The sequence below is a fragment of the Liolophura sinensis genome, chromosome 1 (genome assembly GCF_032854445.1).
Source record: "Liolophura sinensis isolate JHLJ2023 chromosome 1, CUHK_Ljap_v2, whole genome shotgun sequence".
Taxonomy (NCBI): domain Eukaryota; kingdom Metazoa; phylum Mollusca; class Polyplacophora; order Chitonida; family Chitonidae; genus Liolophura; species Liolophura sinensis.
Window position 1 is genome coordinate 5075580 of NC_088295.1, and position 13649 is coordinate 5089228.

At 44.0% G+C, this 13649-nt stretch overlaps 1 protein-coding gene across 1 annotated transcript; it reads left to right on the forward strand.

Moving 5' to 3' along the window:
- Nucleotides 1–2673: 2673 nt before the first annotated feature.
- LOC135461913 (polycystin-1-like protein 2) lies at nucleotides 2674–13597 on the forward strand. The gene is made up of 15 exons (XM_064739198.1): nucleotides 2674–2736; nucleotides 4290–4386; nucleotides 4569–4816; nucleotides 4938–5192; nucleotides 5594–6053; nucleotides 6261–6439; nucleotides 6932–7171; nucleotides 7608–7778; nucleotides 7961–8121; nucleotides 8999–9713; nucleotides 9823–9943; nucleotides 11453–11694; nucleotides 11995–12169; nucleotides 12586–13537; nucleotides 13588–13597. The coding sequence occupies exons 1-15, from the start codon at nucleotides 2674–2676 to the stop codon at nucleotides 13595–13597; spliced, it is 4089 nt and encodes a 1362-aa protein (XP_064595268.1).
- Nucleotides 13598–13649: the final 52 nt, after the last annotated feature.

Below are 13649 nucleotides of genomic sequence, written 5' to 3' on the forward strand. Positions count from 1 at the left end.
TTTGAACTGTAACGAAACCGAACGCTTGCATCTGACGTACGAGTGGCAATTGTACCAGACCGACCAATCAGAGGTAGAGAATCAACTAATGTCCACGTTTGAGGAGTTCACAGGAACAGGTGAGTCGTCAGGCTAAACTATACAAAAACGTATATGTGACACAGACAAAGGTGCGGCTTATCAGAATATACTCGATGAGATATGAGGTCTCGTACTGCAAGCAGATAGTGTGTCATAGTTGTGCAACCTCTATGTAATATTTCCTTTTCTAATATCTATGATACAACTGATTGGTAAGTTACAAAGTGCACCACTTGGTCTGGTAGTGTCACGAACCTATGTCTTTCAGGGACGACCATCTCGACACTGGCCATCAAGCCCTACACCTTTACCCCTGGGATGTCATACCTCTTACTGTTCTCAAGCCGCCTTGCTCAGGGACACCCCACAACAGTAAGGCGCCATTTCACCGTGAACTACCCGCCGTATAATGGCACATGTCATGTGACACCAACACAGGGTAAGGTAGTCTTCTTGGTTTATAACATTCGCTGTGATCATTGACACGCCGACTGGCTATACCACGTGATGAAATTATCTAACATTAAAGTAGACATGCATCGAAATTAACGAGAGAAATGAAATGTCTATAGATCTTTGCATAACATGATAAGCTTGCGCACATGTATATGTTTGGAATATATGACTTCTTAGGACACTCTTTGACATGGGCATAGGAGATAACTCGCAGGGATAACTTCCACGTAGCTTGGGCCTGCCAGTATATTAACCTCTGAAACACATATACTCTTTCATCAGGGTTCGCTGTTTATGATCGCTTCCAAGTGGTTTGTGAAGGATGGGTAGACGAGGCAGATCGGGCCAGACGCTCCGAAAGAGATGACGACAAATACCTTCACTATCGATTCATTATTCGAGCAAACGGTAGATCGAGTCTGCTGTACGCTGGAGGTATGTGAACTACCGTTTCAAGGCCAAGATCATGGATGGCTTCATAAATTACTGTGTAAAAGGCCTATATCGTGTGCGGTATGGTGAATACTGCGAGAAAACGTGTTGGGATAATGTAGCTTTTAGTCACTGTTTCAGCAGAGGTCTGGGTGACAAGAGATCAAACAAAGTACATTTATTTTCGTAGGAAGCAGGATGACCACAAAACAACAGTTCAACGTTGGAGATAAGAACGATGGCTACAATGTACGAGTTACAGTGCGCATCTTTGATTCGTACAAAGGAATGACTGAGGTTAATCTGACTGTTCAAGTAAGTTGGCCATATTCATTATAAACGTTGATATCCACATACTCCTTACAGCGCATGCTTCGCTCTCTAAATGTCTCTTTTCGTTTTACATCTCCAAGACAATAAAAATATGAGTTTTCAAAGATAACAGGATCAATTACTTATGATTACTTGTTGCAGGTTTTGTCGCCACTCAGTCGTTTGGACTATAAGAACGAGTCACTGGGCCTGGTCGCCATGTTGGATGACTTTGACATGGCGGTGGAGCGGGCGTTGGTTAACGGGGATGTGCACGATGTGCTCCGTGTGTCGGAGGCCGCCGGCTCTTCCCTACAGTCACTGGTCTGTCCCCCGCGGGTCCTGTCGTCCAGTTGTTTATTTATGAAGTTGAAGTATTTCAATTTAGAAAACTTGCTCGATTTGCAATTGCTCAGTGGACTTCTCAATAATATGCATAATAGGCGGCAACTGGCCCAAACTCTCGCCAAGAAGCTCTATTAAGGTTCTTATCCAAATACATTCCACAGCCACTGTGAATATACACTGATGATTTTATACACGAATCGACAGCGGAATGTAGTCGATTCTGAACAATTATTTGAATAACCGTAGATGTTTATGGTGAATAAGCAACTTAAGATTTTCCTCTAAGCCCAGTGCGATTTCGTCAGGCGCTTGAGGTGAAATAGTTGAATAGAGTTCTGTTCTTGTCACTTAACACAGAACCTATCTATTCGACTTCCACTGGAGCTTTGCCAGCGTTACACGAGTTATGGTTAATGTTTACCAAGAGCAGAAGGCGTGTCTTCAGTTCTTTGTACAACCACAATGTTTTACTGAGCTAAGGCAGATGTGAAACGCGCTCTGATTGATCGATAACATATCGCGTTGGTCTACGAGATCCAGCGTGAGTTGTTGGGCACATCTTTATATGTTTATTCTCTACATACATCTGCATAGATTATTTTTTGTTTGGCTTAGACGGTTCGTCAGATCTTGTCTTACAGACGTGTCTTTGTTACAGAACTTCACCGAAGAGTCCTCACTGCTGACAGCGGACGGTGTGGACTGGCTAAGTGACGTCCCCCTGACGTCCCCCTGGAAGGATGTGTGGGGTGAATACCTCAATCCTGAACAACACGACGAGCAACATCAAATAACAGCGGTAAATCAGTCCTAGTACATCACAATACCCTTATGAATCGCTTATGAAATTGCTTTCAGATGTACCTGTTTCAGTAAACTAATGAAGTTCTTCTTGAAACACCATGACCAATTCTGCTCCAAATCGTTACAAAGGTGATATATTTAAAACTCCATTCATACGTGTGACAGGCGAAGGCTAAATACTTGGAGACGATAGCGATTTCTGTGAACGAGTCCGGCATTGCTTCGCTGGACACGGTGTACATGGCCTCCACCTCTTTGAGTACGTTACTGGACAACCCGGATCAAGTGTCAAACGCTGGCAAGGTGAGCACAGGCATTTATCTGTACTCGTGTGGAATATGGGCGTCCGTAAGAGTCGACTGAATTGATGAAGTCATGAGGGTGTAGTCAGAAGTTGTAGGTGCTCGGCGACCTTATTTTCATACTAAATGTTCCCTGGAAACATTATTTAAACTATCTTAGTCCGTAAACTGCTTTAGAAAATATTGTGTTAAATAGTTCCATTAAAAAAACATTAATGTTTGACCATCTGCCTATCTTGCCATGAAGACCTACTGGTATTATGTATTAAAAAGCCCTTTAAAGCATTGGCAAGTTCATGCTTTACCAACGCTTTTTCAGAAGCCACAGTATGACTTTATCTATAGTTACCCCAACATGAACACCTCTTTATTAGCACTCTGAAAATTATATAAATAAAACGGTCTTACAACAAATATTTTTAAAGATAACGGAGTTGCTTTAGGTCCTTGAAATGCGTGTACAGCATATATAGCGACTGGGCGAGGGGTGGAACCACGCAGTCAGGCCAGCGGAATGTTAGTGACAGTCATGAGAATAGGCTGTCGCTCAACTCTGGTGAAAGTAGCAAGCGAGCAAATCTTTTATGTTTTCAAAAAGTGTCACCAGCAAAAATAAATAGAGCCTGTGGCTTTTTAGGCCAGTAATGTAACTTTCCAGTTTCCTATGTTGTGTTATTGCAGTCGCAAGCCACGCATGGGCATGGAATGATCTCCATATTAGTTGTACAAGTATAAGGATTTGGTCCTGTGGTCTGTGTTGTACACATATTATAGAGAAGCCCCACTTGCCTTCCGGGTATATACCGCCGTGACGTCACAAGATCAACGGTGGCTCGATCGTAATGGAGTAGATTTTCTGATCTGTGATCACCAAATTCTATCGTTTTTCTTACTTTTTCGACGTTTTAAATGATCGGAACCGATTCATGGGACATCTAACTAACAATGTTCACTTTGCAAGGCCCTGCACTGGGGGAATACTGTAAGCATATTAAAATAAGGCTTAAATCATTCAGATTGATTCTAGTGCCGTAATCCATTACGGTAGATGTAACGAGGTGTCCAACCGATGTCATATATCCAGGAGTAGGCCTATGTACCTACAGATGGCTAAAAACTCTTGATTGACAAAAAAAAAGATTCTTGCTTTATTATCGGCAACTGACTTTTTGAGTGCCTACAGCGTTAAAATGGTCATAAAAATATACATTAGACTCCACTGAGCACAGGCCGTGGGCAAAATGTTATAAACAATTCCTGTAACATGTTGAAGCAACACTGTGAGCTGTATCCACAAAGAACATGAATACGTCCTAAATTACAAGAGAAATGCATAAGAGAAATTTTAATATTGAGTTGATTTTAGAGCTTAAAGTTTCTTCTGTAATTTATTCAGTATTGTAGCAAAGTAAAAGTATTCAAAAGGGTAAATCGTTAAATTTACAGGGAAAATTATAAAATAGTACTGTATTTTGTTGTTTAGTGATAAGCTAGGGCTTTATGAGTACGATTATATAACACATTCGTAATACATTTCCTATCTGCTGACCTCAGCAAGCCGCCGTGGATACTGTGGATACGTTGGGAAATAGGCTGACAGAACTTGTGACGGCGGACATGAGTGACACACAAGTTAATGAAATTCTCGATTGTAAGTTGCTCCTTTTTAACAATTCCACCATGACATTTTCGTCATATGTTTTTCATTTGACATCATTTGACATCGTAAGCTTGTTTATTGACTCTACATGTAACAGATGTATTGGAATTATGTTTGCTGTATCTGTCGTACAATCGTGCGTTATAAAGGCGAATGTTTTCCTGGTTCTGTAGCTGTGATCGATGCTGTTGACAAGATGGTTACCGGGGTAACGCCTTCCCACCCTATGATCAAGGAGGACCTAGAGGTTCAGAACTCCATCAAGGAGTTTAACCTGAGGAGAAAATACCTAACCAAGTCGTCTCTTAAGCATGCGCGGAAGAAGCTAGAAACTGCGGACATGAATGATGAGGAGCGGGCGTTCTTTTCTACACGGGCCAAACTACGGTGGAACTATAAGAACAATCAGCTTAAACAAATGGTTGGTTAACAGCTTCTTTTAGAATTCATCTTGCTCAATTGTTTACATTATATAAAATCCGGAAGAGTATGCCACATAGAACTGAACGTTACTAATTTTTAACGAAGATCTTTGGTTACAGGCAAGAGAAGGAATACCGAAGCTGCAGAGAACTGTCGACCAAGTGCTGAGCTCAGCCTCCACCTTCATGGTGGATGGACAACAACCGCTCAAGCTCACGGCTCCAAACATGGCCTGCAGCGTTCAAAGAAAGAGCGTTAGAGGCATCCTGCAGGAAGATATCCAGAGAGGTAACGTGCGCATGCGTCTTAGGAGGAAAGACTCATCCACTGCGGAGGAAGTAGAGGCGGAGATACCAGAAGTAGCTACGCTTAAGGTTAGTATCCGTGCTACAAGGGATAACGACTATGTATCAGCTATGTATGGTGGTGAAGGGAATTCACCTTTCCCTGTTAGCATCTGCCTTCTTAACTACTAACAAAGTTGCATATATTGAATTTCTCCCAGAAGCGACTTTCTTCATTATGCTTCATTTTGAGCCTACACGGACATTTTCGTGAAGCATCTGATAATAGACATTATATTTCTGGAACATTATCATTGTTCGTGTCATTGTGGTTAACGGTGACTTTTGGTCTAAAGCAAGTACTCGAGTTAGAAACATTGCACCTAATGTTTACGTTTTCAGCAGTACAGGATAGTTCGCAAGTTGTTGTGTATTTTTATTCCAGTCGTTGGCCAAGTAAACAGGCAGTCTACTTTTACTTTCTTTGATAGACAACAATTTTTAATCGGAACCCTTTCACTTGGGAGAACGAACAAACAGTGGCTCGCATCACATCACCGACAGTGATGGTGAATTTGTCTACAGATGAACCGTTTGACGATCCCAGCAACATGCAGGTGATGACGTACGACATGTCTCTTCCTAACCCATCCCCCGTGAAGGGAACAACTGTGAGCCCCAGATACCTGCCCTTAGATGCGGACCAGATGCTGTACCATCGCCTTGAACTGAAGTCTACGTCAGATGCCCTCCTCTTGAGCCTCAAGCCGTCGCAAGTGCCCCTGGTATATGACGTATACTTCCGATCTGGGGAATTCCCGACGTCAAAGGAACACCACTACCACACTGTTGTCCGATTTGAAGAGAATGTCACCAAGGTCGCCACTTGTCCACCTGGACTTCTACCTTCGGCCGGGACGGTCTTCTTTGGTCTTAAGCCAACGCCTCTTGGTAGTAGAGCTTTATTTCTTGTTAAATTGTGCATGTCCAATGAAAGAACAGTCTAGGACTTTTAGTACAAAATGTAAATGTAAATCTTATGTTTATAATAAAAATAATCCAAGCACATGCCGTTCGTCCTACGGTGTTTATGAAAGCAATGATGTAAAGTTTTGTTCGACCGAATTCATCTGACAGCTTTGGAATTCTTTTACTCAGATCATCCCCGTCTGCGCCGTGACCTTTCACCTAATGTCTCTGGTCAAGGTCAGTTGAACTCCGGCAGTAGTGAAGGCTTTAGTCAAATCAAATATGGCGACTATGAAATCGGGGTGGCGGCCACGGGCTGTTCTCAATGGATGGATCAGGGAGTAAAGTGGGACTCTGACGTCTGTAAGGTACGCTCCCCACTTCAGACACGACAGACATTGCTGGGTGTGTCATTTGTGCCAGCTGTGGCTAGTCTTCTGTTGTGTAGATGACCATATTGGGGAGACTTTCAACAAATGTTGGCTGATAAGAGCTCTGAAGTTCTCAAACCTACTTTGGGTGGTTTCTTTGAAGGTGTACGCCATGTTTTTATTAAAATTTTTAATATTCTCTGAAAGACGGCAATTTTAAGTCGAAAATGACTCGGAGATGCTGTTTTTATATCCAGATTTTACCGTATGCATATAAAATATCTGCGATTCAAATTTGGAATAATTGCGCATACATACGAAGTTAATTTTCAAGGAGACACATCTTGTGGGAAAGGAAGAATGCCAAAATAGGCAGTGCGGTCTTTTGTCAGGATGGTGATCACTTACATGTACTGGAACATTTCCCAAGTCTGCAGAAATGATATCGTAACCATTGTCACCGAGGTAGAGTTTGTATATTTCCTTTAGATTGAGAATATGCCCAGTCTTGACCAGACGTCGTGTGCTTGTGACCTCCCTCTAAGCTCCATCTTCACTATTGCAACCACCTTCTATCTGCCGGTGAATATGGTGGATTTCTCCACCGTGTTCACAGAGATCGACCTTCTAGACAACGCATCAGTCTTTACCGTGGTCATCCTCATGCTGAGCGTTTACATCTTGCTGGTTGTCTGGGCCAGACGCAAGGACAAAACTGACATCATTAAGGTACTATGCGCGTTCAAAAATGCCACTTTTGGACTTGGCGCTCAGTTTCGAGTCCATTTCCTTTGTTTGACGATCTATGGACCATCTGCCATAACCAGTTTTTGAGACTGATTCACAGAAAAGGTAGAAAATAACCCACTAACACCTCAGTCTGTCCTACTAAACCACCTTATACCAGGTTGTAATGCAATTGGTTACTCGCACCTTGCTGTTAACCGCCATTTCTAACTCATTGTCTGGTATTTATACATCGTCAGATGAGCGGTTAACCGCCATTTCTAGCTCAGTGTCCGGTATTTATACATCGTCAGCTGAGCGGTTAACCGCCATTTCTATCTCAGTGTCCGGTATTTATACATCGAAAGTTGAAGGAATATGTTATTTATTATGTTATTTCTATGTAACTATTTTTGTTGTTGTTGTTGTTGATGCACAGTGGGGCGTGACCGCTCTGGCGGATAACGCTCCAGGCCACAACCATCTTTACCTGATCACTGTCTACACTGGTATGAGGATGTCGGCAGGGACCAAGTCAAAGGTCGGATTTGTCATCGCTGGGGAGAAGGGGGACACTGGGGTGCGGCCCCTGAACGACGGCATTAGGAACGTGAGTAGACGTAAATGATCCATTCTGAATGGCGAAGTGTTTAAGCCCAGGCGAAATGTTAATTATAGTCGAGTACTCCGTGATATGTTTTAGCTGCACCAAACGATAATTCCCACCCATTGTGTATGAAACATAGTCAGAAATCAAGAACAGTTCCCTTTGTTTCTTTGGTTCAATTGCAGGGCTTCCCTAAGCAGAGTGTGAGGCACTACCTCATGACGGTAGAATCGTGCCTTGGGGATTTACAGTACCTCCGAATCTGGCATGATAACTCCGGCAAAGGACCTCTTGCCTCCTGGTTTCTGCACAAAGTAGTCGTAGAGGACCTCCAGGAAGACAAGAAGTATGAGAATCATAGCCATGCACGCTGTTATACAAATTTTATTCATTCTAATTTTGGTTGGAATTATAGACCTCCGAATCACAGAATAATTAATTTTCTCACGCATTCTTGACACAGCAGGGATACGAGAATTATTAATCAAAGAATGGGAGTTTTAGCGCCACTTCGGCAACATTGCAACCATTTCGTGGCGCAAAACAGTAAAACAACAACAGTGACAACAGTGTGATAGTTGGCAAATGGTCACACGTAGGCGATAAAATTTGGCCTCCTACCAATCTACCTGAGGGATTTACTGACGCACACGCTGTGTAAAGATTGAACCAGTCTGCTTAGGGGATGTATCTTACATGTGATCTGACGCACGCGCTGTGTAAAGATTGAACCAGTCTGGTCTGGGGATGTAGCTTACATATGATCTGACTCACACTGTGCAAAGATTGAACCAGTCTGGTCTGGGGATGTAGCTTACATGTGATCTGACGCACACTGTGTAAAGATTGAACCAGTCTGGTCTGGGGATGTAGCTTACATATGATCTGACGCACACTGTGTAAAGATTGAACCAGTCTGGTCTGGGGATGTAGCTTACATATGATCTGACGCACACTGTGTAAAGATTGAACCAGTCTGGTCTGGGGATGTAGCTTACATGTGATCTGACGCACACTGTGTAAAGATTGAACCAGTCTGGTCTGGGGATGTAGCTTACATGTGATCTGACGCACACTGTGTAAAGATTGAACCAGTCTGGTCTGGGGATGTAGCTTACATGTGATCAAAGATGTAAATTCTGAATAGGCTAATGAATTGTTGTAAAAATGAGCAGAAACTAAACGTATGTTAGGCTAAACATTGCTCCACTTTTCTTTGTCAGGTACATCTTTAAATGCGACGACTGGTTGGGTGTAGACGAAAGCGATGGTTTCATCGAGAGGTTACTACCTGTTTCTAGTAAAGAAAATCTGCTATCGTTCAGCAGCCTGTTTTATAACAACGCTCGCAAAAACGTCACGGACAGCCATATCTGGTTTTCGGTTTTGTTCCGTCCGCAGAGAAGTCACTTCACCCGAGTACAGAGGTTGTCCTGCTGCGCATGTCTGCTGTTCCTCAGTATGATCTGTAACGCTCTGTTCTACCAGGGCGGTGACAACATTGTCCAGCCCACAACCATCAAGCTGGGCTTCCTGAGGTTCTCCGTCCACCAAGTCTACACCTCCTTCATCACCATCTCCATTGTCACACCGGTAGAGCTAGCCCTAATCTGGCTGTTCAAGAAGTCCAAGCCCCACTTGGAAGACACGCTGGAGGTAGTCAGAGCCAACGGCGGATGCCACTCCTGTTTCATCTCAAAGGAGAAAGTCCAGATGGCTAACGCTCTTTTGTCGAAAGGTTTCTTGAAACCGAAAGGAGCTTTACTGCCGCATTTCTGTGTCTACATCGCTTGGACCATTGTACTTATTTGCATCAGTACCTCTGCGTTCTTCGTATTCCTCCTGAGTCAGCAGTGGGGCCGCGCCAAGTCTGAGGAATGGCTCACCTCTTTTTTACTCACCTTCTTCGAATCTCTTATCATTCTGGATCCATTAAAGGTAATCTGATTGCATCGCGTGTACTGAACATTTCCATTGTGTAATAAACACTGTAGAAAAAAGTAGATTTTATACTGACGTCTTCATTCTGTGACTTATTTCTTATTAGGTGATTGTGATGGCCGTCTTCTTCGCCATGTTTGTGCATAAGCTGGAAGAAGATTCTAATGATCTGAACAAGGATGAGATTCGCTCAAACTGCGGCGCAGCCATCAATAATCAGCTGGCAGGTAATCCGTCATCATCATACATACAGCTGGCAGGTAAACCGTCACCACACATACAGCTGTCAGGTAATCCGTCATCACCATACATACAGCTGGCAGGTAATCCGTCATCATCATACATACAGCTGCCAGGTAATCCGCCATAACACATACAGCTGGCCTGGTAATCCGTCATCACCATAAATACAGCTGTCAGGTAATCCGTCATCACCACACATACAGCTGTCAGGTAATCCGTCACCACGCATACAGCTGGCAGGTAATCCGTCATCATCATACATACAGCTGGCAGGTAATCCGTCATCATCATACATACAGCTGCCAGGTAATCCGCCATAACACATACAGCTGGCCTGGTAATCCGTCATCAGCATACATACAGCTGGCAGGTAATCCGTCACTACACATACAGCTGGCAGGTAATCCGTCATCACCATACATACAGCTGGCAGGTAATCCGTCATCATCATACATACAGCTGGCAGGTAAACCGTCACCACACATACAGCTGACAGGTAATCCGTCATCACCATACATACAGCTGACAGGTAATCCGTCATCACCATACATATAGCTGTCAGGTAATCCGTCATCATCATACATACAGCTGGCAGGTAATCCGTCATCATCATACATACAGCTGCCAGGTAATCCGCCATAACACATACAGCTGGCCTGGTAATCCGTCATCAGCATACATACAGCTGGCAGGTAATCCGTCACTACACATACAGCTGGCAGGTAATCCGTCATCACCATACATACAGCTGGCAGGTAATCCGTCATCATCATACATACAGCTGGCAGGTAAACCGTCACCACACATACAGCTGACAGGTAATCCGTCATCACCATACATACAGCTGACAGGTAATCCGTCATCACCATACATACAGCTGGCAGGTAATCCGTCATCATCATACATACAGCTGGCAGGTAATCCGTCACTACACATACAGCTGGCCTGGTAATTCGTCATCACCATAAATACAGCTGGCAGGTAAACCGTCACCACACATACAGCTGACAGGTAATCCGTCATCACCATACATACAGCTGGCAGGTAATCCGTCATCACCATACATATAGCTGTCAGGTAATCCGTCACCACACAGCTGTCAGGTAATCCGTCACTGCACATACATCTGCCAGGTTGTATGGCTTTTGTGGAATCGGTCCCTGTATATGGCTTTTTTTTTTTGGTTATAGTTTAATATGGTTGTCTGTTAGATACGGTACGGTGTATTCTGTTTGGGTTATAGTTGGACAATGGTTGTCTGTTAGGTACGGTACGGTGTATTCTGTTTGGGTTTATAGTTTGACATGGTTGTCTGTTAGGTACGGTACGATATATTCTGCTTTAATTACGCAGCTGAAAAGAGCCATTTTCTTAATTTTTATTTCAATGGCTTATTTGATTCATGGCTGTCATGGTCTAATGTTATTACCATAACAGAGCTAACACAGATTCAACTGAGTGTCTTTGTTTCTTGTTTGACTTTGGTGACATAGAGAACACCGAGTCTCCCGTAAAGCCTCTGGAGGCGGAAGAAGTGGAGAAGGCTCGCACAATGAGGTTGAGGGAGACGAAGACATTTGAGGTGGTTAAAGAGATTGGGCTGTACCTTCTTTTCCTGGTGATTATGTGCTCCATAGGGTACACGAACAGAGATCCCCGAAGCTTCTCTCTTAACAGGAATCTTCAGAACATGCTGGTGAACAGCCAACAGGACGGCAGACTGGGCCTCAAGGACGTAAGCTCCTCTCCCTACAAATAATATCATTAAAGGCATATACTTTCTTAATTCCGCCACTCTGGCAAATGCCAGTAGTAACTCTCCATGCTGGAACAAATGCAGATCAAGATACATGTTTGTTCCATTCGCAAAAGATCGGTGATATAGCCTATCGTAAGCCATTAGCGATAACAAGGGCTTCCGTGAAAAAGTCGTTCTATTTTAAACATGAATTTCAAACCAAAATGAAAACAGTTTTTTAAAGGACCTAGATCTTAGGAAATCTTCACAATGTTACCTCGTCCATCCCGCGTCCAGGTGACTACTGTGGAACAGTATTTTTCCTGGCTGAACAAGACGGCCTTCCCAGCCCTCTTCCACGAGTTATACGACAACCAAAGCCGCAGAACCTGGGGCGATCGCTTCTTTATCCGAGATCTTCAAAACGTGCGCGTGGGTCCACCGAGGCTGCGTCAAGTCCGCACCGTCCACGGTAACACATTCACTCTATTAAGTTATTTCTTAAGAAAATACGCCGCCATGCATGAAGACGAATCTTCCCTCTCTCCACCATCTATGTCTTATTGTCTCTTGTCACATATACATTTCAGAACGGTTACTAATGGCTATCTTAGAAACAAATCTGGTGATTTTTGTCTACGGATGCCACTTTATGGCTGACGGACTTTATGCTTGGAACTTTGCAATTTGTTTCAGCGGTTGACGGCCTGAACTATGATTTGGATACTTCGCTGATTATCACATGCATATTATGAGAAGAAATGGGCCTGCGATTTTATTGTTATTATTTTTATTGTCATTGTTTTTATTGTTATTAATGAGGATTTCCAGATACGCCAGATATACATTATAATTATATGTTTATTCTGACCACTGTTGTTGTTGTAGCATCCGTCTGCGCTGTACGAGGTATCGCCTTGAAGGTCTGCGACACGTTCTCTGCCTCGAGCAGGGAAGAGGACTCTGATTACTGTATTGGGTGGAAGTCAGGGCCTTGCGCCCAGGAGGAGAGGGCTTTCAAACTGACCTCTAAAGCCTGGAAGTACACCAGCTCCAGTGAAGTCTGGGGCATTCCGGTGTCCGGCGTGTACAACTCGTACAGCGGAGGAGGTTACATCGCTGAGCTCAACATCAACCTGGACGTGTCTAAAGCCGTTCTCCAAGAGCTCTTGTCCGCCTTCTGGGTGGACAAGAGGACAAGACTGCTTACTCTCGACTTCACTGTGTATAACGCCAACACCAACCTATTCTGCTTCGCCAGCCTGATGTCCGAGTTCCCGGGGACAGGTGGTACCATCACCACCGCCGTCATCTTACCGTTCAGGGTCTACCAGTACGCTGGCACGCTGGGCAACTTTGTCTTCTTTACCGAGATCATGTTCATCTTCCTTTTAGCGGTGGCAGTGGTAAAACTCGTGCTGAAAATGGTGAAGCATGGAGTTAAGTATTTGTACGACTTCTGGCATGTCGTAGACTTCGTTTCGCTCGTGTCCTGTTTCGTGGCTGTCGCCATGTACGGACTGAGGAAGTTTAGCACAGAAATGGCGCTCCACCGTTTCCAACTGGACGGGCGTCAGTTTGTCAGCTTTCAGCAAGTGACCTTCTGGGATAACATGATGGTCGCCATGGTGGGCCTGGTAACTTTTACCTGCACTATCCGCACCGTCAAGATACTCGGCTTCAGCAGGCGTCTGGACGCAATCCTGACCGTCCTGTCAATGGCGCTAAGAGACCTTTTCTACTTTAGCCTGATGTTCCTAATATTCCTCATGGCCTTCGTGGCCTGTGGATACTTCATGTTTGGACAGGATCTCAAAGCTTACCAGACAGTGTTGACCACGTGTGAGACTCTCATGACAAGTTTGGTGGGCAAATCGCCCTTCACTGAAGTCCGCCATAACGAACCTGTTATGGCGCAAATCTACTTCTCCTGCTTCGTGTTCTTCTTTATC

Bases quoted from the DNA above. Each gene is read 5' to 3' on its own strand.
- LOC135461913 (XM_064739198.1), top strand. From the start codon at position 2,674: ATGGCCTCCACCTCTTTGAGTACGTTACTGGACAACCCGGATCAAGTG. The intron at 2,737-4,289 runs GTGAGCACAGGC...TGCTGACCTCAG, and splicing joins AAGTGTCAAACGCTGGCAAG to CAAGCCGCCGTGGATACTGT. The intron at 11,695-11,994 runs GTAAGCTCCTCT...TCCCGCGTCCAG, and splicing joins GCAGACTGGGCCTCAAGGAC to GTGACTACTGTGGAACAGTA.